At 44.4% G+C, this 25,012-nt stretch overlaps 1 protein-coding gene across 8 annotated transcripts in view; it reads right to left on the bottom strand.

Moving 5' to 3' along the window:
* The window catches only part of SPECC1 (sperm antigen with calponin homology and coiled-coil domains 1), a 283,596-nt gene that overhangs the window by 102,480 nt on the left and 156,104 nt on the right, over nucleotides 1–25,012 (bottom strand). For all 8 annotated transcript variants that reach the window (XM_053893308.1, XM_053893306.1, XM_053893304.1 and 5 more), the window contains one exon: nucleotides 600–2,182. In XM_053893308.1, coding sequence (XP_053749283.1) covers nucleotides 600–2,182 — 1,583 coding nt within the window. The remainder of the gene's footprint in view (nucleotides 1–599; nucleotides 2,183–25,012) is intronic.

Here is a 25,012-nt window from a genome sequence, read left to right as displayed (position 1 = left end):
CTAAAAATTTTAAACTAAAAGAGTATGTAAAGGATGAGTCTATAAAATTTTTTTTTTTAATTTGTGGGACACACACACACACACACACATCTGAAAGAAAACCCCAAAACAGTGGTTATATTATTACTGGGGAGGGAAATTAGGGATGATTTTAATCTCCTGTTACTAGCAGCCCAGAGCATGTTAACTGATAAACCTGGATAACCGTCTCTCATTCTGAGCCAATAAGATTCAGCTTACTTGCCACCTCTTTCAGGAAGCCCTCCAGCACTACTTTCCTTTCTCCCACATCATTCTAGGTGTTCCTCCTTGGAACTGAACTCTGAGCTGTCCTCTAGGATACTCTTTATCCCTGCATCGCACTCACTGATCTGATTCACCATCTCCCTGCTACACTTTGAACCTATAGTCAGAAGTGGGGGGTGTTTCATTTTTGTGTCCCCAGTCTGTCCGGAATGGAACACATCTTCAAGCTAGAAAGCCGGATTCATGAACGAAACTGGCTGAGCCAAGGAGTCTCTATGCTCTGTGAATCTCAAGGTCGAGGGGAACAACGCTAAGAAGGATGAGCAAATACCGGGAAAGGACTGTGTCCTTACCTTGGCCAGCAGGCTTGAAACATGTTTAATTTCACCATGGGCCTTTAGCAATTCTTGCCTGAGCTCGGTGCAAGAGAGCTCCAGCTGATCCTTCTCAGCTCGAGCGACTCTCAACATCTCTTGAACTTCACGCGCCTCTGCCGTCTGCCCCACGGGACTGGTGTCCGTCGCTTTCTGCTGCTCACTCTCCAAATGCGCCTTCAAAGACCCATTTTCAATCTGCAGCCCTTCCAAGGTCGCCTTGCACTCCTCCAGAGTTTTGGCCATCACACCGTTATTACACCGCTCCCGTTCCAGAACCCCGGTCAGCTTTTCGTTTTCTTCCTTGAGGTGTTTAATCGCTTCCAAAGCTCCTTGGTTCTCCTCCTCCACCTTCCGGAGGCTACAGGTCAGCTGCTGCTGGATGTTAAGCAGCTTCTCCCTTTCAAAGCGGCCCTGGTCAAGAATTTCTGCGCACTTCTGCTCCAGCTCCAGGATTTTGCCTTCTTGAACGGCGGCGGGCTCCTCGCTCTTTGCGCGCTCTTGCAGGAGGTTTATCAGCTTCTCGTTCTCCTGACTTAGCTGCGCGGCCCTCTCCCGGTGCTGGTGGAAAGAACTCTCCAGGATCGTCTTCTCGTCCAGCAGTTTCTCGTTTTCGGCCGTCAGCTCCTGAACCATCTGCTGCTGGTCCGACAACTCCTGCAGAGTAGCCTGCAGCTCCTCGGCCGTGCTGTGCTGGTTTTCCTCCATCTTCTGTATCTTCTCCGCGAGGGAGGCCAGGGACAGCTCGCTCACGTTGTTGGGGGAGCTGCCTGTCGTGGAACACTTGGAGCTCTTAAAGGGGTTGCTGCTGGAGGACAGGGGCCTGGAGGGCGTGTCGGCCGTGATGTGCTCGAAATCCGAGGCATCTGGGGACAAAGAAGCTTTGGTGACGTCGCTGCTTGAAGAGCCTGATGTCCTTAACGCGTTTTCGTGTATGGGGTGCCGATAGGCATCGAGCTCGCCCGACAGCTGATTTCCGGGTGGGCTTCCGAAGCTGGACTCCTGAGTTACGGACGTTGGGCAGCTGCTCTCCCCCGTGTGACTAGCACCCCCCTCCGAATTTGGGGAATGCTCCAGATGAGTCAGTTTCTCCCTTAAGGCCCGGTTTTCCTCCTCCAGATCTGCAAGCTCCTTCTGAAAATTCTTGTTCTTCTCCTCAAGAGCTCTTAGCAAGGGTTCCGAGTCGCCTGGGGAGACGGGCGTTCCATCTGCATTTGCGTCAGAAGGCTCGGTTCCTTCAGCGCTCGGAGTCCTTTTCTCCTTACATTTCTTCAGCTCGCTTCGAAGCCTGTTAATTTCGCTGTCTTTCGCTTTGGCTTCTGCCAGGAGTTCCCGAACCTGGGACTCGAGCACGGCCTTTTCCCCGCCTTCATTCTCTGGCCTGGGTCTTGCGGAGGTGGTCCGCAGGTGCTTCGTAGGGGTGGGTGTGCTGGAAGACGTGGGGCTGGACACCGACTTCCTGGGGTTGGAGGGACCGCGTGGCACGGTTCTCTCCCTGGAGACGGTTACCGAATGTTCTCGAGGAGCTGGGATGCCTGTCCGTTTGGCTGTTGTCACAGCCCCTAAGGACAGAAGAAGTAGAAACCAATGAAACAACGCAAGCACTTTTATAAATGAAACCCAAGTGACTTCAACTCACGTCGGACACGGAACGGGATGGCTGCTGCCCTTCATTCATTTCCGCCCCACCCACCCACCCGCGCCTCTAGAAACCTACCTGGAGCTGACTGGGGTTTCTGTACCTCCTCCCACAGCCCCTAGACTTTGGGGGGAAACTGACTCCAAGCCTGAACTCCTCCACTTAATCTCATCCCAGCCACAGTTGCTGGTTCAAGGCCTGGACACACCCCTCAACTGAGGTCGACAGGACACCAGGAGGGGGTCTTCTGGGTGAGTTTCTAAAACATTACTGCACATGAGGAAGGGAGCACAGAAGTCTGGGAATGGCTGCAACCTGTTGTCATCATGAGAGGAAGGTGAGAACACAGTAGAAAGAAGGAAAGCAAATTCTTAGTAGCTCGGTGGAATTGCTCAATCAGCCCTGGAGCTTAGCCTGTAGCTAAGCTGGCCTTCCAGTTACACAAGCCAATAAATGCCCTTCACACAAGTCATCTTGAATTGGGTTTTCTGTAACCTGCAGCCTAATGCATCTAAACTGTAACCCCGGCAACTAAACAACAGCCTTTTGACAAAATGCAAGGTCACAGTGCATTTCTTGATAAACGTTTTTTTCTTGATATTTTTAAATCTTTATTTTTTAGAGAGTGCGATCTTTATTTTTGAGAGAGTGCGCGAGCAGGGGAGGAACAGAGGGAGAGGGAGATACAGAATCTGAAGCAGGCTCTGGGATCCGAGCTGTCAGCACAGAGCCCGATGCGGGGCTCGAACTTACAAATTGTGAGATCGTGACCTGAGCCGAAGTCAGACACTTAACCGACTGGGCCACCCAGGCGCCCCATGACAGAGACAGAGAATCTCAAGCGGGCTCCACACTCAGCGTGGAGCCTGACGCGGGGCTCGAACTCACAAACCGCAAGTTCATGACCTGGGCCTAACTGGGATGCTTAACCAACTGAGCCACCCCGGGTGCCCCTTGATAAACATTTTATTTAAAAAGTTCATCAACATCTTGTGAATGAGTACAAATTTGCTTAAGAAATCACAAGACACGAGTAACACCAAGGGAAGACTAACCTAGTCCAATGACCTACTGCTTTTAACACAAGTGGAAACAGTGTGCTTATTTGTATTCAGAGAAATAAGAACAAATGGGATAAGGACGCATTACATGTAGCTATGGTACGGTTTTAAATGCTAAAGGGATTTACATAATATGGAAATGATACAAAATTTAGAGTATTTATAACGGGAAATGTAAGGGAAGGAACTATTTTCTGTTTTCATCTATACTACATTGTAGACCATGTTAAAAAAAAATTCTAGGAGTGCGAACCCAGACATTGATTTCCTATATGGCTCTACAAATGAGACCCACCTCAGAGGTTAAAGGGTAAGCAAAAATTCTGGACCTATTTTCCAAACCCAAAGACCGTTTGATGAATCAAGGCTGACTGCGGTAACTTCCCCAACTCTGTGCCTCGGGTTGAAGGTCCCCAGTGACAAAGGACCCTAGAAGGTGTCACCAATCCCTAGGCCTCCACAAGGTAGGAAGCAGTGGAGGGTATGCCCCCCGCCCCCCAGAATGGCAACAGCTCCAATCGACCAAGACAGAAGCAGAACCCGATGTGGCACGGTTCTGAGCTCTGAGCCCAGTGCCAAGGGCCGCTTCTAAGGAAGACCTGAAGGTATGAACATGCTGAAATTGGGGGTGATGATGTGAAGGCCAATGGCATTCGGTGCTGTGTCTAACAGCTAAGTGCTTTTTAAAACCTTGACACAATAAAGCTTAAGTTGTCATACTAATATACAGAAAAACTAGATGGTTTTTCTTAAGTTTATTTATTTATTTATTTGGAGAGAGAGAGAGAGAGAGAGAGAGAGAGAGAACAAACACAAGCAGGGGAGGGGCAGAGAGAGAGGGGGAGAGAGAATCCCAAGCAGGCTCTGTGCTGACAGTAGGGGGGGGGGGGGGTGCGGGGCCTGAACTCATGAACCATGAGATCATGACCTGGGCCAAAATGAAGAGTCCGATGTTTAATGAACTGAGCTACCCAGGTGCCCCCAAACTATGGGTTTGTTTGTTTTTTAATTAACTTTTTCAAATTAGAAGTTACTGGAAAGCTGAGAGTACTACAATACACAGTTTAATGCCTTCAGGCATCTTCCTTGCATCATACTTAATGAAGAAAATACTCAACGAAGCCAAGATTTATTTAATTGTTCTCGTAAAATGAAGATTGAAATCACCAAGCAATAAACCGTGTTAGTAACGCTGGTTCTCTAGAATGAAGTAATCCTGGAAAGGGCCCTGATGAAAACAGAAGATAACTCAAGTTCAAGGCAGATGGGAGAGCCCAGCTCTTGTTATCACACAGCCACTGGCCATTCCCGACACGGCCACTGAAATGAAGGCTCCTTTTCAACCATCCGTCCGTCGGGTTTGAGGATGGGCAGGACTCAAACAGAGCAGCAGATCAACTCTGTCATCCTTTCCGGCTGAAGTGAGCTCCTCCCTTCTGCCAAATCTTAGCTTGCCCTCCGCATAGGTGTTACTACTCGCACCTTACCTAGACTACTAGGAATTTTTTTACATCAGTGTACGTTTGTGAAATATACCCACTTGTGTATTATGAGATACACAATCCAGTTGTGTTTGTTACGACATCTGTTTTCGTTTTTGTTTCTGTTGTTTCCATTCTGACACTTGATCAGCACTGCACTCTACATCCGGGAACCCTGACATAGAGCATACCACTGGATACATACACCACGGCAAGGGAGACCGCAGAGGCAGTGAGAAGCCCGGGGTTGACAATAAGGACGGCCTAGCCGTCACTCTTGACTTCTCTGGTCTTTTCCCCATCCTCCCATCAGACCGCCACTTATTCCTACTGAGGCTGGCTGTCTAACGGCATGAAGTTAAATTAAAAGCAAGCCCCACCTCATAATTGGGAAGACTAATATGATTTTCTAAAAAACATGCTTGCTGGGCCCCTGGGTGGCTCAGTCGTTAGCCATCTGACTTTGGCTGAGGTCATGATCTCACGGTTTGCGAGTTCGAGTACCACATCTGGTGAGCTCGAGCCTCGCTTCGGGTGAGCCCCACTTCTCTCTCTCTCTGCCTCCCGTGGGATTCTCTCTCTCCCCCCCCAACCCTCACTCACTTGCACCCCCTCTCTCAAAAAGAAAAAATGTTTGGATCCGCCTGGATGGCTCAGTCAGTTAAATGTCCAACTCTTGATTTTGGCTCAGGTCGTGATATCGAGCCCTGTGTGGGGCTCCATGCTGAGTGTTAAGCTTGCTTGGGATTCTCTCTCTCCCTCTCTCTCTGCCCCAACCTTGCTCACATGCGCGCTCTCTCTCTCTCTCTCTCTCAAAATAAACTTAAAAAAATGATATGTTATACTAAAAAAAAAATTTTTTTTTAATTTTATATATTTGAGAGAGAGAGAACATGCACACACAAGCGGGGAAGGGGCAGAGAGGAGAGACAGAATCCCAAGCAGGATCCACACCATCAGCACAGAACCCGATGTGGGGCTCAAACTCACGAACCGTGAGATCATGACCCAAGCCGAGATCAAGAGTTAGATGCTTAAACGACTGTGCCACCCAGGTGCTCCCTGATGTGTTATATTTTTAAAGTGCCAAATGAAAAATTATAATGTGACAGATCACAGGTGCACCAAACTCTGTATTCATAGATACACACACTAGACGAGTACCCAGAACATTGAGAACAGGTGAATATTAAGCTGCTTGGGCTGTGAGAAAATTTCCTGTTTCTTTTGTATGGTTACATTTATGTAGTAAATTTAAAAAGCAGAAGGGAAAATCCTATCATAACAACATACAGAGAGTTAAGGGGGCAGGAAACATAAATCTTTGCAGAGAATAAAAAGCATGTTTAAAACAACAATAGCACAACCATTTAAATCAGATCAGATGCCTGTCTCAAGCAGTGATTCTCATGAGCTGAAAATAAAATATTTTCAGTCCCTTTTTTTAAATTTTATTTTTTATTTTTTTAAATTTACTTCAGTCCCTTCTTAATTTCCTTGTCTTACCCTAAGAATGCTACTTGGATTGTTCTTTGGTAGGTAGGTCTTCTCTCTACCATGCATTGATGAAGGAAATGGTGACATTCTGAAATAAATTACTAAACTTTCATTTCTTCAATAAGAATTCACAGACCTGCCCTGTGGGAGAGACAGGCGGGAGACAGAAATGAAAGTTCACCATTATCACCTACCACATAATTGCTGCCTTGCCTCTGAAACACAAGAGAACTTACCCCTTCGGTCTCAAAGAATCTCAACTACTAGGATATTTTTTACTCTAACCATTCATAACTTTTTTTCTCAAAAGCTCCAATAATGCATTTATTGTCAAATCTAATCTCCCCCCCCCCCCCCCAATCTCCATCTTTCTCAACCTTTGGGTGATATTTATTCCTCCTTCCCTTCGCTCTCCTTATCCATATCTCCTTATCCTCCAGTCGAGGAACCTGAAAAACATTTAAAATGTCCTCTCCCTTTTCTTTTGGTAACCAACCAGTCACTAAAACCAGTTATTTTTGGGAATGTTTCTATATTTTTTCTTTGTTTTCCTTTTGGTAGGGATCCAGTCTAGGTCCTTAAGAATGTTCCATCTGAATTTCTGAAATGTTCCCAAAGGTCTTTCCGATTCCAGCCTCTCCCAGCCCGGAGACGTAATGGACCAATATCCCTTAAATATCCTGCTCACTGTTCTGTTCCAGAATCGGTAGGCATTCCCGCCTGCTTCATCATGATGATGTCAAACTTTTTCCCTGGGCTTTCCCGGTCAAGCACAATCTCATCCTAATCAACACATCCAACCTTTCACTTTTGGGTTTTTGTTCCCACCCCCCATCGCAACAAACCTATTTAACCCATTCCACATCTCCACTGTCACTGTGATTTGTTGAAACAGCCTTTCCTTTCCATCCTTCTGATGGGCATTTAAACATGCTTAACTCTCTTCAATTAAAAAAAAAAATCTCGGGGCACCTGGTTGGCTCAGTCGGTAGAGCATGCAACTCTGGATCTCGGGTTTGTGAGTTCGAGCCCCATGTTGGGTGTAGAGATTACTTAAAATCTTAAAAAAAAGTCTGTAGCCCACATCTTCCTCCTGCTATACCTGATTTCCTTCTTCCCCCTCACAACAGAATCCTCCCCAGAGTCCTGTACCTTGGTTGTCTTCACTTCTTCTTCTCTCTCCTCTGCCATTACTCAACCCAAACCTTGTCCACTGAGGCCATCTACAACCTCCACATGGGCCAACACAACAGAGACCTTCAATCCTCTCAGCAGAACTGGAACAATTCCTTTTTTTTTTTTTTTAATTAATTACGTTATTTATTTATTTATTTTGAGAGACAGACAGAGAGAGAGAGAGAGAGAGAGAGAGAGAGAGAATCCCAAGCAGGCTCCGCAATGTCAGTGCAGAGCCTGACATGGGGCTCGAACCCACAAACCACGAGATCATGACCTGAGCCGAAGTCGGCCACTTAACCGATTGAGCCCCGCCAGGTGCCCGGGAACAAGCATGCCTCCAATGAACAACTCTCCTGGTTTTTCTCTTAGTTCAGCAACTGTCTTCGGTCTCTCTCCTTTGCTGGCCCCTCCTTGTCTCTCTGCTTCTACTTGTCAGAATCTTCAGACCTGGGTCCTGGGCCTTTCCTCCTCTCTTATTACAAATTATTTTCCTGGTGATTCTATTCCATCTCAAGATCCTAAAATACCACTTATATACAGATGACCCCCCAATTAACTCTCTTTATATGGACCTCTCATCTGAGCAACAGATCTGAATATCAAACTACTTACTTGGTAAGTATAATCGAATTACAACAAAAGTACCTCAAACTAGATTAAAGGCATAAAGGTAGGCTAAGAAAAAGTGAACAGAATGGGCAAAAGGCCTGGAGTGCAGGGAGCCCTGACAAGGAGGGGGCTGATGGGGAAGAACGCACATTTCTAGAGGATGCTCAAGGAAGGCCTCATGGACAGAGCTTGAGATTCAAGGTGATATGCACTCATTAAAACAACGCCAGGATGCTTGGAAGAAAGAAAAGGATAGCACAAGAAAAAACTCTCAAAAATTTTAAATACATTTGTCAAATTATAAGCTTCGATAGAAGGGATGGAATGCAAAATCAAAGACCTCTCCTGACATGTAACAAGATTTAAACAGAAAAGGTAAACACTCAGGGCCAATCCGGAAGATCAAACAGTCAATTAACAGAAGATCTGGAAATACAGACCAGTGGAAGCACAGTGAAGGAAATGACCAAAAAACTGACACGAGAGAATCCTCCAACGCTGAAGAACGTGAGTCCCAGAACTTGTGTCAGGCAGAATGAATGAGAAAAGACCCACATGAAGATATCCCTTTATAAAGTTTCAGGACACCAAGAATGCCTACAAGTTCAGGGAAGGGGTGTGAGCATGAGACTGGCCATCATTCATTATAGCAGTACTGAATTCTCAAAGGCAATGAAGCAAATACCTTCAAAGTTCTGAAAATGATTTTCAACCTAGAATTCTATATCTGACCTAACTATAAACTAGTCACAGAGGTAGACAATAAAACATACTGTCAAACATATGGAGACTCAGAAAAAAAATTAAACTGCTAACACCCTTTCTAAGTAAGTTACTTGAGAATGTGCTCCAGGAGAACAAGGGAGTAAACCAAAGAGAAAGAGGGTAAGTGATCGTGGGAGACCAATGGTTCTATTAGAGGAAACCAGTCACGGGGAGTCTCGAGAGGATACCCATGGAGCAAATCTGGAGAACACATCCAAACTGGGCCAAGAGGATAAGATGCCTCCCAAGGGAAGTTTCTTTGAAAGAACATCTGGTTGGATGAAGAGTATGAAAAAAAAAATGAGGATATAATAAAAATAGTGAAAGGTTCTCAAAAAAATTAAAAATAGAATGACCCTAAGACCCGGCAATTACACTACTAGGTATTTATCCAATGGATACAAAAATACTGATTCAAAGGGGCACATGCACCCCAATGTTTATAGCAGCACTATTGACAATAGCCAGATTATGGAAAGAGCCCAAATGTCCATGGACTGATGAATGGATTTCAAAAAGAATGAAATCTTGCCATTTGCAACAACGTGGATGGAACTACAGCGTTATTATGCTAAATGAAATAAGTCAGAGAAAGATAAATATCATACGATTTCCCTCATATGTGGAATTTAAGAAACAAAACAGATGAAAATTGGGGGAGGGAAGGATAAATAAGATAAAAACAGAGAGGGAGGCAAACCATAAGAGACTCTTAAATACAGAGAACAAACAGAAGGTTGCTGGCAGGGTGTTGGGTGGGGGGCTGGCTAAATGGGCGATGGGCATTAAGGAGAACACTTGTTGGGATGAGCACTGAGTGTTATATGTAAGTGATGAATCACTAAATCCTACTCCTGAAACCATTATTACACTGTATGTTAACTAACTTGGATTTAAATTTTTAAAAAAGTTCTTATCACAAGAAATAAACAGACTCTTAACTATGGAGAACAAGCTGATCCTTACCAGAGGGAAGGTTGCAGGAAGAGGGATGGGTTAAACAGATGATGGGGATTAAGGAAGGCACTTTTCATGATGAGCACTGGGTGATATATGCAAGTGTTGAATCACTATATTGTACACCTGAAACTAACACAGCACTGCATATTAACTAATCAGAATTAAAACAATAACTCAGAAAACAGTGAAAAAACCAGAAACTTCACAAAAACAGGAAGTTGCATAAGAAAGGTCACAAAATCGTACCACACGACTTTACTCTGTGGGGAATATATACATATATAGTGACAATTACACTGATACTATTTAAACTGACCTATACACCAAGTATGCAAGACTTGGTGTATATAGAACATTTGAATATTATCCCAGCTAGCAAATAAAGTTGAAATACATTAGGGAACAACAAATTAAAACAACTACGAGAGGGGCGCCTGGGGGCTCAGTCAGTTGAGCATCCGACTTCGGCTCAGGTCGTGATCTCACAGTCCGTGGATTTGAGCCCCGCGTCGGGCTCTGTGTTGACGGCTCGGAGCCTGGAGCCTGCTTTGGATTCTGTGTCTCCCCTGCTCTCTGCCCCTCCCCCACTCACTCTGTCTCTCTCAAAAATAAATAAATACATTACAAAAAAAAAAACAAAACAAACTATGAAGTACCACTACACACCTACGAGAATGGCTAAAATCCAAAACCTTAACACCACCGCGTGCCGACAAGGGTGCGGAGCAACAGGAACTCTTGTTCTTTGCTGGCAGAAATGCAAAATGGCGCAGTTAGGCAGTGAAGACAGTTTGGCAATTCCTTACAAAACTAAACACACTCTTGCCGTCATTCAGCTATCGCACCCCTTGGTATTTACCCAAATGAGTTGAAAAGCGATGCCTACACACAAACCCGCACAAAGATGTTCAGAGCAGCTTTATTCACAACTGCCAAAACATGGAAGCAACCAAGGCGTCCTTCAGAAAGTGAACGTATAAGCCATGATACATCCAGGCAATGGAGTATCATTCAGTGCTACAAAGAAATGAGCTAGAAAGCCATGAAAAGACAGGGAAGGACCCTAAATGCAGATGACTGGGTGAAAGAAGCCATTATGAGAAGGCTACACACTGTAGAATTTCAACTATAGAACATTCCAGAAGAGATAAATTATGGAGAGAGTAGAAAGATCAGGGGTTGGGCAGAGGGAAGAACAAACAGGCAGAGTACAGAGGATGTTTAGGGCAGTGAAACTGTTCCGTATGATACTATAATGGGTGGATACATTTGTCCGAACCCAAAGAACGTGAACCCTAATGTGAACAATGGACTGAGTGGCTGTCATGTGCCAGCCATGTACGGGTCCATCAGTTGTAACAAATGGACCACTGTAGTGAGGGATATTGATGGTGAGAGGAGCCCTGCACACTTGTGGGGGGGGGGGCAGGACAGGGGTTACAAGGGTGGGCACACTGTGCCCTCTCAATTTTGCTGTGCCCAAAACTGCTGTGAAAGTCTACTTTAAAAAAAAAAAAAAAAAAAAAGGCACCTTAGCAGTTTAATTAAGCAAGTGTATGTAAGTGGTTAACTTCGAGAAGTGGGATAAGAAAGGGGACGGGGTAGAGCAACAGCAGTTTTGCTTTTCATAAGGGCCCTATTTCGTTTTTTAACCTGTGCCTATACCACGTCAATAACGAGAATGGAGAAAAAGACACGTGAGTGCTGGTGGATGCAGCTCGGAAGGAGGTAATCAGGCGGCTGTTGGTTTTACAGGCGGTGCTGTCCCTTTGGACTCAGAACAAGTGAGATAAAAAAGTTTGAGGCCACTCAGCAAAGCAGAAGAAGGGCCACAAGGAACTGAAGTCTGTTATCAAATCTCAGGCCCCACCTTGCCTGTGGCGGAAGGTAATTCTTCCCTAGTTCCACTGCCTTGTGGGAAGTTTCCGTGGAGTGTTTTCTAGAGATGCATTCACCTCATATGAAAGTCAATGGAAACTCCTTGGCGGACCAAACAGAGGAAGCCACTCAAAAGAATCCTACCCGTACCAATGAACCAAGTCACTTGTGCAGTTTGCTTTCTTGGCTAAAAGCAAACAGTCGGGTCCACGTTTAGAGATGTTTTTTTTTTGTAGCAGGATAAAAGTTTTCTGTCTTGTCATTTTTTTTTTTTTCTTTTTTTGCAGGGTGCCAAATTAATCTTGCTCACACTCCACTGGCTCAGCATCTCGGGTTAGAGTTGAAAACACTTGTAAATCTGCATCCTTCTCGGGGCGCCTGGGTGGCTCAGTCTGTTAAGCGTCGGACTTCAGCTCAGGCCATGATTTCACAGTTTGTGAGTTTGAGCCCCGTGTTGGGCTCCGTGCTGACAGCTCAGAGCCTGGAGCCTGCTTCAGATTCTGTGTCCCCTTCTGTCTCTGACCCTCCCTCTCTCTCTGTCAAAAATCAACATTAAAAATTTTTTTAAAAATTGCATCCTTCTCTTTCCCAAATAGTCACACTGTTCCATGGCCACCATGAACGATGCTCTCGACAGAGAGGGCCTCTGAACAAAAGACGCCGAAGGGGGTCTTGGCCTAGGGAGGGCACAGCGACCACTCTGTGCTGGGTCTTTAAAGGCAAGACAAAGTGGGGAGACAAAGCGGCAGTGTTACGAGAAGAGATAATAGCATGGTCTGAGTGGCTTCTTGCAGGGGGCCCACACGGCTGGCAGTCCCCTCTGGGAGAAGCCAAAATGCAAAACGGCTCTGGAAGGGCAGCTCCCAACACGCCACGTTGAAAAGCCCAAAGCAGGCGGGACGTCTCATTTCCATTGAAACTGAAGTGGCCAGAGGACCAGTTGGCCCCAGGTTTCACTCTGTGTGCTGGGTTGGCTTCCTAGCCCACTGTGTGGGCCAAATGAAATCCTCATTACCTAACTCCTCTGCATGGGAGGTGCGCCCCCAGGGTCTCTGGTCAGCAAACTGGAAAGGAGAAGGGGCTGACGGCGGTGGGGCTTTAGTGAATTACAACATCTGCCTCCCCGTGAGTAGCCTTCCCTTCAGTAGAGATGAGAAAATATCTACTTCCCGATTTGTGAGTCTTTTTTTTTTTAATTGTTTAAATGTTTTGTTTATTTTTGAGAGAGACAGGGAGAGGGGGGGGAGAGAGAGAGAGAGAGAGAGAGAGAGAGAGAGAGAGAGAGAGAGAGAGAGAGCACTAGAGGGGGAGGGTCAGAGAGAGAGGGAAACACAGAATCGGAAACAGGCTCCAGGTTCTGAGCTGTCAGCACGGAGCCCAACGTGGGGCTCGAAGTCATGAACCGTGAGATCACGACCTGAGCTGAAGTCGGGCACTTACCTGCCTGAGCCACCCAGGCACCCAATATGTGAGTCGTGATACACCTGAGAAGGACCCATGCTAGATCACGATTTAGCTCTGACTCCCTAACATTATATACACTTTGCCCAGTGATAGCTCCATCTCCTAGCAACCAGTGAGAAACTTCCAAATTCCACCACTAAAAGGAACCAAATTCACCTGCGTGTGCAATTACAGAAATTAGAGAATTACGCAGAGGGGGCGTGCTGAAATAGGTTTATCTGGATCAACATCACTTTGTTCTGTTTTCTTAAACCACGCATTGGTCAAAACATAGAACTTTAAGGAATTGACCACATTCTTTATTTTTTTTTTAATGTTTATTCATTTTGAAAGAGAGAGAGGGAGAGCGGGGTGGGGGCAGAGAGAGGGAAAGAGAGTGAATCACAAGCAGGCTCTAAGCATAGAGCGCAGAGCCTGACGCGGGGCTCAAACTCACGAACCATGAGCACCTGACCTGAGCTGAAATCAAGAGTCAGATGCTTAACCGAGCCACCCAGGTGGCCCTTCCCACATTCTTTAAACTGAGAGTTCGCAATGTAGGCGATGCTAATACCAGTTCACATCTGCACCACTTTGGTCTTTCAAAGCGTTTTCATACACATTAATTTGCGGCTCACAAAAATCATTTGGCAAAGTGCTGTTATCTTTATTTTATGGATAAGGAAACGGACTGTCTGAGACGCTTCACAGTTCGCCCAAGGGTCTCACAGTAAGTATGTCTTCCGATACCTAAGGAAGCGCAGAATCGTATCATTTCCAAACTGGAAGAAACAGAGAAACCATGTAGCCTGATCTTTCATACAAAGTAGTATCAACAGCATCCAACCTCTGATGCTATTTACCAAACTGTCACGTGCCAGAGACCAAGGATTTGCAGTGAAAGAGAAGCCAGCACCGGACAGCCCCTTCCACTGCTGGAGGCTCCAACAGTTGGACAATCCTTCTTTATACGGGGCTCAATTTGATCTTCGTTAACATGGCACATGTTGGTTCCAGTTCTGAAACAATCTGGAACCACAAAGAACAGAATTATTGCTTCTTCCACGTGACATCTGAATATGTGAGGGCAGCTTTGTTTCTCTCCTTGGTTTCCCATTCTTGAAGCAAAAGCATTCCTCACCCTTCCCACCAGGCCTCACGGGACCCGGGGTCATTCATCAGGGGGACTGCCTGGAGAGCCTCTGATTTAGCAACATCCCTCGGAAATGTTACCCAGAATCTCAAAAATGCTGCAGTTGTGGTCGCTATGAGTTAGGAAGCGTCTAGTCACAAGAGGACACCCAATTCAAGCCTGAAACAATAAAATGAGTTTTTGGCTTCTATAACTGGAACTCTAGGGGCAAGTCTGACTTGAGGTCCAGCACGACTGAAATATGCTTTCAGGGACCGTCGCTCTCCCTCGCACGTGCACCTGGACAGGCTACCTTCATCAGCGATCTGCCTTGCCTCATGGCAGTGTGATGCCTGGGCAGCTCCAGGCCTCAGTCTGGACACCATCAAATCCAGGGAATGGTGCTAAGACTCTTCTGGAGGCCCTAACAAATGTCTCCTCGCATCTCATTCAGCCTGGGTCGCTACTGGCCTTGACTCATGAAGGTCAAGGTGATATGCTGACTCATTGAAGGCCGGAGGGGGGGGGGGGGGAGGGCGGGGAAGGGGCGAATTATCCAAGGAGAAAGAAATCCTGACAGAAGAGGGAAGCAGACGCCAGAACAAACATCAAAGTAATGCAACACACACAAAATGGCATAGTGCACCAGTTTTTAAAACAAATAAAAAAAGGCTTCAGACCCCAGCAGGGGACATTAGGCAACAATTAAAAATGAAAACTATGGGGGCACCTGGATGGCTCAGTCGGTTAAGCCTCCGACTTTGGCTCAGGTCATGAACTCATGGTTCACGAGTTCGAGCCCTGCGTTGGGCTCTGTGCTGACAGCTCAGAGCCTGGAGCCTGCTTCAGATTCTGTGTCTCCCTCTCTCTCTGCCCCTCCCCTGCTCACGTGCTGTCTCTCTCTCAAAAATAAGTAATAAACAAAAAAAAATTTTAATGAAAATTATGCATACTGTTTAGCAAGTTACCACTGCTTCAGGACAAAGTTTCCCCTTAATTTCATAGGTAGAAAAAACCATTTTATTATTATTTTTTTAATGTTTATTTATTTTTGAGAGAGAAAGAATGAGCTGGGGAGGGGCAGAGAGAGGGGGACAGAGGATCCAAAGCAGGCTCTGCGCTGACAGCAGTGAGCCCAATGCAGGGCCCGAACTCCCGAATCGTGAGACCGCGACCTGAGCCGAAGTCGGATGCTCGGCCGACTGAGCCACCCAGACTCCCCTGGAAAGAACAATTTTCTTTTGCAGGTGAAGAACTTGGGAAAGGCCTGGCCAGGCACTTGTGACTTCGATGCTCTCAGGTGGCTGCAGTAACCGGAAGACTCGCTGGGCCGGACATGCCACGGGGCTCGCTCACGTGGCGGGCAGGGCAACCAATGCGGTCGCGTGGCAGCTGAGCTGGGCTGTCGGAGCACTGTTGGGGGGCCTCTCCAGGAGGGGGCGGGGGGTGGGTCTCAGGGTGGCTGGGCTTGTTACAGAATGGCTCAGGGCTCCGGATGTGTTTCTGCATAAAAGGGTCACCACATGGCCTCTTCCAGGCCAGCCTTGGCAGTCACACGGGTCACTTCTGTCATACTCCACTCGGAAGCAGTCCTGGGCCTGCCCAAGTTCAAGGTTCGCGTTCCTTGACCGAGCAAGTGGCAAAGTTGCACTGGGGAAGTGCACACGAGGTGGGAGGCAGAGGCGGAGCCATCTCGGGGGAATACAATCCGTCACACCTCCCTAGGCTGACCACACAGTTTTATCTCATGAAGCCATTAACCGTGTGCCTCTATTTCCCAAACTGATGTTCTCATTGTTGAAATGTCTAGACATGGAAGCCAACGTTCATTCCACTGACAGGTTGCCAGTTCCAAATTCACACTGAAGACAGTGGTAAGATCTACTCCCTGGTATGGGGCGCCTGGGTGGCGCAGTCGGTTAAGCGTCCGACTTCAGCCAGGTCACGATCTCGCAGTCCGTGAGTTCGAGCCCCGCGTCAGGCTCTGGGCTGATGGCTCAGAGCCTGGAGCCTGTTTCCGATTCTGTGTCTCCCTCTCTCTCTGCCCCTCCCCCGTTCATGCTCTGTCTCTGTCCCAAAAATAAATAAATGTTGAAAAAAAAAAAAAATTAAAAAAAAAAAAAAAAAGCTCCCAGTCTCTAAAAAAAAAAAAAAAAAAGATCTACTCCCTGGTAAATACAAGACTCTAGATGTTTTGCACTTTTTGGGGCAAGCTGGTCCCATTTCTTCCCTACAGTAAGAAGGAGTAAAGGCATGCTTAAGAAATCTGTTGGGTGGGCACCTGGGTGGCTCAGTTGGTTAAGTGTCTGACTCTTGATTCTGGCTCAGGTCAGGATCTCACGTTCATGAGATCGAGCCCCACAATGGGCTCTGCGCTGACAGCACGGAACCTGCTTGAGATTCTCTGCCTCCCTCTCTCTCTCTCTCTCTCTCTGCCCCTTTCTGGCTCTCTCTCTCTCTCTCTCTTAAACAAACTTAAAAAAAAATATATGTTGTGGCTTCACCATTTCTTCAAAATCAACCTCTAAGAGCAATGAAAATATGTTTAGTGTTTCACCACAAAAGGAATAAAATGAACCTTCCCTTACTCTTCACTTAATTAATATTTTTAATTTAAAGAAAACAGAAACAGCCTTCTCTCCTATGCACAACTTATTCTGCACCAAATACTTTACATATATTGTATTAGCTCACTTAAACCCTTTGTTGCAGCTACTGCTTTTATATGTATTTTACCTCGCAGGAAATGGAGGCACAGGTGCGTTCAGATAACTTGCCCAAGGTTACAACAGCTTAAGTGGAGATTTGAACCCAGAAACGTGGGCTCCAAAGTTCTCACTCTTAGTCACCAAACTCTCCCCTCTGGCATACAGAAATAATGCTCTTTCTCAAACTGAAATAATCAAAATCCCCTATTTTCCTGAGATAGCAAAATGAAATATGAGATATGGAAAGAATGTGTTCTTCCACACTGACACAGACAGGCCTGTTAGTTTTTTGTTTGGGATCATAACATATGCATATATGACATAAAGCTGTTAGCATTTCTTTGTGAATTCTACTTTTATCACTAGAAGGCATTTACAGCCTTCCAGGACAGTGAAAATAGAGCTAACTTGTTCTCTTTAATAATATAGTACTTCATAGGAGTGATGAACTACAATTTATTCAATCAGTTCCTGCTGGGGAACATTCAGATTTGAGCCATTACAAAAAAAAGGGGGGGTGGGGGGTGCCTGGGTGGCTCAGTCGGTTAAGTGTCCGACTTCGGCTCAGGTCACGATCATGCAGTTCAGGAGTTTGAGCCCCGTGTCGGGCTCTGTGCTGACAGCTCGGGGCCTGGAGCCTGCTTCACATTCTGCATCTCCCTCTCTCTGACTCTCCCCCACTTGCACTCTGCTCTGTCTCTGTCTCTCAAAAATAAGTAAAAACATTTAAAATTTTTTTTTAAAAATGTACTGCAATTACCAACCTTTTTCTGCATTCACTACATACTTAAGTGGTGGTGTTTTTATTTCTAGGGGGCAGAATCCCCCAAGATGGGACTGCTTTGTCAAAAGGAACATACAACTTTTCAATCTCGATAGCTGTTACTAGATTCCTTTCCAAAAAGATTACAACCATTCACGCTGCCACCCACAATGCACAGGAATAATTTCTTCTTTAGACCCTGATCAGTGCTGATTACTCTTTTTGAGGGGTGAAAAATGATTTCCTCTGACTTCCATTTCTCTGATTACAAGTGATGTTCAATATCTTTGTTTCCTCTTTTTTCTTTCCTTTCTTTTTTTTTTTTTTTTTTTGGTTTTGTTTTGCACTGAGTTACTTATCACGCTATTGCCAACTGACCTGTACCACTGCCTCCTTAGATATTTATCTACCCTTATCTGTTTCTAGGTATACCTCACAGATTCAGGATATTTTGAGCATTTTCCCCAGATTGTTACATATGTCTAAGCAGAGGCTGGATATGCCTCAGTATTTCTTCTCTTTTCCTTTCTCAACAACATGACTTCTTTGGGGGGCACATGGTTCCAGAATAAGGGCATTCCCCAGCCTCTTTTGCAGCGGGGTGTGGCTGGGTAGCTAAGTTCTGGCCAACTGGATACAGTATCTTCTGGAAGCTCCCCTTACCAGGCAGTGCTCACCCCTTTCCTCCATTCTTATCATACTATTATCGCTGCTTGAAATGCAAAGGTCATGTTTGGGACGTGAGGTCAGGATCTCACCTAGTGGAACCAGAGGTCAGCAAGAACCAGCCCCAGCACCTTTGAGCCCCATACTGGCCTGGACCATGTACCGAGACTTTAAAAAAAAATTTTTTTTAATATTTACTTTTGAGAGAGAGAGAGAGAGAGAGAGAGACAGCACGAGTGGGGGAGGAGCACAGAGACAGGAAGACACAGAATCTAAAGCAGGCTCCAGGCTCTGAGCTGTCAGCAGAGCCCGATGCGGGCCTCGAACTCACGAACTGCGAGATCCTGAGCTGAAGTTGCACACTTAACCAACTGAGCCACCCAGGTGCCCCACGCCCCATGTACCCAGACTTACATGAGAGATGAATTCAGGTCTTCTTTAAGCCACTACTATCTGGGGGGTTTTGTCACTTGCAGCCAAATTTAACACTAACAGAGAGAGTGGACCCTGAATATAAGGGGATAATCGTTTCCCAAAAGAGTAAAAAACAAAAACAAAATAAAAACTTCTTGACCGGGGCGCCTGGGTGGCTCAGTCGGTTAAGCGTCCGACTTCAGCCAGGTCACGATCTCGCGGTCCGTGAGTTCGAGCCCCGCGTCAGGCTCTGGGCTGATGGCTTGGAGCCTGGAGCCTGTTTCCGATTCTGTGTCTCCCTCTCTCTCTGCCCCTCCCCCGTTCATGCTCTGTCTCTCTCTGTCCCAAAAATAAATAAAAAATGTTGAAAAAAAAAAAAAATTAAAAAAAAAAACAAAAAAAAAAAACTTCTTGACCAACTTGAGTAAGCTTTTATTACTACAGTCAAATCCCTACTTTAATTTATATATTACTCACTTATATTTAGTATGTAATATGTATTACATATTATATATAAAACATGTACTTCAATAAATTGTATATTACATGTTAGTAATAATGTCTTATCGTATTACAGAATGCATATTAATATATTAAAATTATATCTATATGTTCATATTTAAAATCGTATTACGTAAAATATATTCATTTAGAAATATTGATCCCAGGGGCACCTGGGGGGGCTCAGTGGGTTAAGCGTATGACTCGGTTTCAGCTCAGGTCGTGATGTCAGGGTTTGTGAGATCGAGCCCCACGTCAAGCTCTGTGCTGACAGTGCATGGCCTGCTTGGGATTCTGCCTCTCCCTCTCTCTCTTTCTCTGTCTCTCAAAATAGATAAATAAACGTAAAAAAATTTTTTTTAATTTGAAAAAAAAAAAAAAAGAATTATTGATCCCATACTTGTATTTCAAGAAAATTTGTATCCAGATTCATCACATGCACGTTCTCCGTCACCGCCTTCATCGACACCACAGCTACTTTTCAGCCATCTGTTCCAGGCGACCAGAGAACCATCTAAGCTGTTTTGAGTTTGGGCGCTTTTTGAATCCACGGACTGCATCGTGCTGCCACTGAAATTTTCATACCAAGTCTCAAAAGCATATGTACATGGCATGATGTCAATTTCTTCTAAAAAAAAAATGCTTCCTGCCGGTATATATTTGTGATCCCTACAACACAATCACTTGCTGTCATAATCTTTCAAAGCCTCAATTTAGCAACACGGAATGCTTGTAACTATGAGGTTATACTTCGTAGAATAAACACCAAATTTGTTTTAAATTTGTCTCCCTTTTGGGGCGTCTGGGTGGCTCAGTCGTTAGGCGTCCGACCTCGGCTCAGGTCATGATCTCACGGTTTTTGAGTTCGAGCCCCGTGTCGGGCTCTGTGCTGACAACTCAGAGCCTGGAGCCTGATTCGGATTTTGTGTCTCCCTCTCTCTCTCTGACCCCTCCCCTGCTCACACTCTGTCTCTCTCTCAAAAATAAATAAACAATTAAAAAAAAAATTGAAAAAAAAAATGTCTCCCTTTTTCTAAACCAACTCTGTCAGGTGGCCCCCATAAAACTCTAAAATTAAAACTGAGGTTATTTTAGTCTGTCTTCCCTGAGTCTTACTTTGTTATTCAGAATAAAGTAATTAAGAACATGCCGCCTTGGTTAAAAATGACACTTTTTGAGGCTTGAATTAAGGAGTTTCCTTTTTTTCCTCAAAGAAAGAATTCTGGGGAGAAATTAGTCTCATTTCCGAGCATACTAATTTGAGACGGATTAATAATTTTATGACATTAAATCTGCCCATTCTGGAAAACAGTAGCTTCTCCATTATTTCAAGTCTTGTTCTATGAACCACAGTGAGATTTAACATCTTCTACCTTATGTCCTAGAATATTCTAGGTAAAATTATTCCTAAATATTTTATGGCACCTTTGAACTGGATTTTTTTTTTTCAATTTCCACTGTGAAGAAGTTATTGCTAGTATAGAAAAAAAAGCTTATATTCTTTCTATATTTATCTCATATACAGTCACTTACCAATTCCCTTACTCTTGGGTCTAATTTTTCTTTCCAATATTTAAGCCAAAAGATGTTTTGCCTTATTGCACTAATAACAAAATGATAACTAATAATGATAATACTTAAAGTTTTATATTATTTCCAGGAATTACTGTATACATTTATATTTAGGGGGAAATTCATCCATTTCCTCCAGTTTTTTTAATGTATTAGTATACACCGAATTTTTCACTTTTCATGTCTTTAACAATAGATCCTTACCCATTTTTAATGTTTTTCCTCTCCTTTTCTTTAACCAGAAATAATTTCCATTATTTGCCTTTTCAAAGTACTAGTATTTGGTTTGATTTATCTTCTTTATGGTTTTATGTCTTCTATTTCATTCCTTCCAGCTTTCCTCATTAATTTATTTCTCTTTCTTTTGCTTTCTTCCTGGTTTCATAGGTTGAATATTCCACTCCTACATTTTCAGTCTTTTTTCTCTATGGTAATAAAAGCATCTGTGATTGTACATTTTCCTCTGAGTTCAGCTTCAGTTCCATTCCATCCACTTTGCTACAAAACTCTCCTCTCTTTGTGTGTTTCTAGATTATTTATAATTTGTTTTGACTTTCTCTTGGTGCAGAGATTATTTAAAAATGGTGTCCCTGAATTCTTAAGTAGTTTTTTTAAATAATTGTCTTTTTGACCATCATTCATTTCACTGGATTAAGAGGACAGAAGACTGCATATAGAATCAGAATTTTTATATTTTGCTTTTCATTTCCAGTGACAAAGTACGTGATCAACTCCTATAAACAATTCCTAGATCTAGAGAATATGTATTTCCTGTTCTATAAATTTGTTGAATCTTTTATTTATAACCTCTATATTTTTGGTTTGTTTGTTTGTTTCGGAGGTTGGAAACTGGCAGCCTGCAAGCTACAGATATGTTTTATTTGGCCGGCAAAGGGCTTTAAAATGTATGAATGTCAATGCCTTTAGGCAAGGCATGCAATCTCTCCTTCACTGTACAATTCCCATCTTCTCTGCTGTCTTACACCCAATAATTCACATATTAATGTTGCCCACGTGGTCCCTGTGGGCATCCAAGTTGGCAGTCTAGTTTCCCTGGCCTGTCAAATTAGAAAAGACACATAATTAACATCTCCTAGTATCAGTATGTGTTTAAAAATTAAATTCTCCTTTTATTCCCAATTTTTGTTCTATGTGTTTTGTTGCTTAAAGATTAAAGACAGTTGCATGTTTTTGGCTTTTGTCAGTATAAAATATCCCTCTTTGTCCTGTTCAATGCTTCTGTTCTTACCTTCTGATTTGTCTGACACTAAAATGCTTATGTTTGTTTTTTAATAGGTGAATTTAGCTTAAGAATGTTTATTTTGGGGCTTTTATCTAGCTTTATTGTTTTGACTTCATTTTGTTTACTGTTTATTAACTCTTATTTCACCTTTTTTCCTTCCCCTCACCTTTGGTCATTTGATATTGCTTCTCTTTATTCCTTTCTGACCTGCTTACCCTTCATTATCAACCTCAATCCCTATCATTTTGGAAATACTCTGCATTTCTATTCCGTTTGTGGTTACGGGCCATTCGTAACAGTCTTAACTAAACCTTCATCAAAGTTAAATAACTATGTCCCCCAATTCCTTACCACAAAGATGAGATTAATTTTAGAGTAATTTTCCATACGAATGCCTTGAATGCCCCCACCTGCAATCGTGGATTTTGCTGACAGTCTCGAATTTTTAGTTCTGGGCTATTTCCTAGATTTTCCTTGAAGTATTATGATCCTTCTCTTCAAAAGTTCCACTTTACAGTTACATTACAAAATTTCAGCTAAGTTCGCATCCTTGATTTATATACACAATGCTTCATGCTACACGAGTCACTGCTCACCACTGTTTTCTTATATTCTTGGTCTTCCTCTAGCTTGACGTTTCTACTGATCCAATTACCAGTCTCTAATTGGTCATTTGAATGCTTGCTCAAGTAGGGTATATAAATCCTTCATGTCTAAAAATATCCTTTTTCACTCTGATTCATTAAGTGATATCTTGGCAGGAGAATTTGAATCTGGCACTCTTTCTGAGTACCTAGCTTTCCAACCTTTCTTCCCTATGCTTAGGACTTGCCCACTTCATTAGTCTCAGTTGAAGGCAGGGTCCACCTCCCACTGAATAAACTGAAAACATCAGCTGTTTGCTTTCTCAGCTCCGCTTTGCAGCTAAGGTGTGCCCTTGACCCTGACAGTATTTATGCCTGCCCCAGATTTTGGCTCAGCAACCAGTGCTGCAAAGCAAGGACTATGAGAAGAAATGCTCGCTGGCAGCTATGGTGGCTGCAGCAAGATGAAGATCCTGGCAAGCAGTGGCCCAGGTGCTCGCTGTGGACTGCATTTTCTGTGCTCACGCACACAGCAGCAGCGTCCAGCCTGAGCCAATTCTGCGTGAGATTTTAGGCACTGTTCCTTGGCTGAACAATCTCTGCGGCTCATTCTCCAATTCCACAGCAACTCAATATCCACTAAAAAATGTTTTTTCCTTCCTAAATCAACGCAAATCAGCTTCCGTAGCCTGTAGGTAAGGACCCAGGCTAACATGGCTGGGTATAGAAGACTTAAAGCTCTTTGGGGTCAACAGTCCCAACAGACGCTATCCGAGCTTCTAGTGAGCATTCCAACACCATCATAATTCTCTTCAAAACTGACCTATCTTCCTGTCTAAAAATTGGTAGGCTTTTTGTTTGTTTGTTTTAAGTTTATTTATTTATTTCGAGAGAGAGAGCAAGCAAGCAGTGGAGGGGCAGGGAGAGAGAATCCCAAGCAAGCTCTGTGCCGTCAGCACAAAGCCCCATGCAGGGTTCAAACCCACAAACTGTGAGATCATGACCCAAGCCAAAAGTGGATGTTCAACTGACTGAGCCACCCAGGAGCCCCGGTAGGATTTTTATCTTTATTGCTGTAGTTGGGCAATTAAATTATGCCTTTTTCCAGACTTCTAGGAATCCTTTTTAATTTGAAGCCCAAAATTTCCTTCAGCTTAGGTTCTCTCCTTTTATGTGTCAGGTCTTCTCCATCTGTTCCTTTCTCACCTTCCTACACTGGTCTTTCTCAAACATGTTACCTATTTCACCTCATGATATCGGTATCTTTGTTTCTGACAAGATGCTGCTTCCAGAAAACGAATTCAGTTCTCATGGGGCCGTTATCCTTTGCATTTCATCTAATAAAAGTTTCAAATCAGGAAAAAAACTCTTTGAGTTACTTACTACTTTTTTGTTGTTGAATGCTTTCTTCTGTCTCTTTTTTAAATTTTTTTCATGTTTATTTTTGAGAGAGACAGAGCACAAGCAGGGGAGGGACAGAGAGAGAGGGAGACACAGAATCCGAAGCAGGCTCCAGGCTCCGTGCTGTCAGCACAGAGCCCAACATGGGGCTTGAACCCACAGATCATGACATCATGACCTGAGCCAAAGGCGGACACTTAACCAACCAAGCCATCCAGGAGCCCCTCTTGTCTCTTTGATTTAGCTTTGCTTGTTCAGAATGTCCAGCTTGAGCTCTCTATCTCAACTTATTAAATCCCCCTGAAAGTGGACCACACTTTCGCTTTGCCAAATCTGGGTTTGACCTTCGGCACCCAGGCACATGAATGCTTCTCCAACAGTGGCAGATCATCACGCAGAGGAATGGGAGTTTTCATTCTAGAACCCAGAAGTGCATGGACTGGCACACTAGGACCTCTTCCACCACGCCATGGGGAACGCTTCTGTCTGATCTCACGCTTCTGAGAGTAAACACAGGAGAAACAGTCCCTGCCAACCGCTAGCTCCTCAGATGTGCAGGGCCCGCAGTCCCTTCAAAGACCAAATGCAGGAAGGGGAAAAGAGAGCTGTTAACACTTGCACACTGTTGTGTTTACTGTGCTGAAAATCCTTTCTGTTGTAAGCAGTGGCCAAGAGACGGGACCTGGCCTAAGCTGCACTATCCATATATACCCAGACTCCTGACCCAAGGAGGGTCAAGATGGGGGGAATTACTGACCGCTCTTGTCTTTTGCCACCCTTTCCGTAATCCGCTTCTAAAGCTTCACATAGCCATTCCATGTGAGCCATTCCTAAATATTAATCTCTAGCTATAAGATGTCCAACCATCTGTTTAATCTCTCCATCCCTATGCCCTG

The sequence above is a fragment of the Panthera pardus genome, unplaced genomic scaffold, assembly GCF_024362965.1.
Source record: "Panthera pardus isolate Hobbes unplaced genomic scaffold, ASM2436296v1 HiC_scaffold_3, whole genome shotgun sequence".
NCBI lineage: Eukaryota > Metazoa > Chordata > Mammalia > Carnivora > Felidae > Panthera > Panthera pardus.
This window is presented reverse-complemented; position numbering and strand designations above follow the sequence as displayed.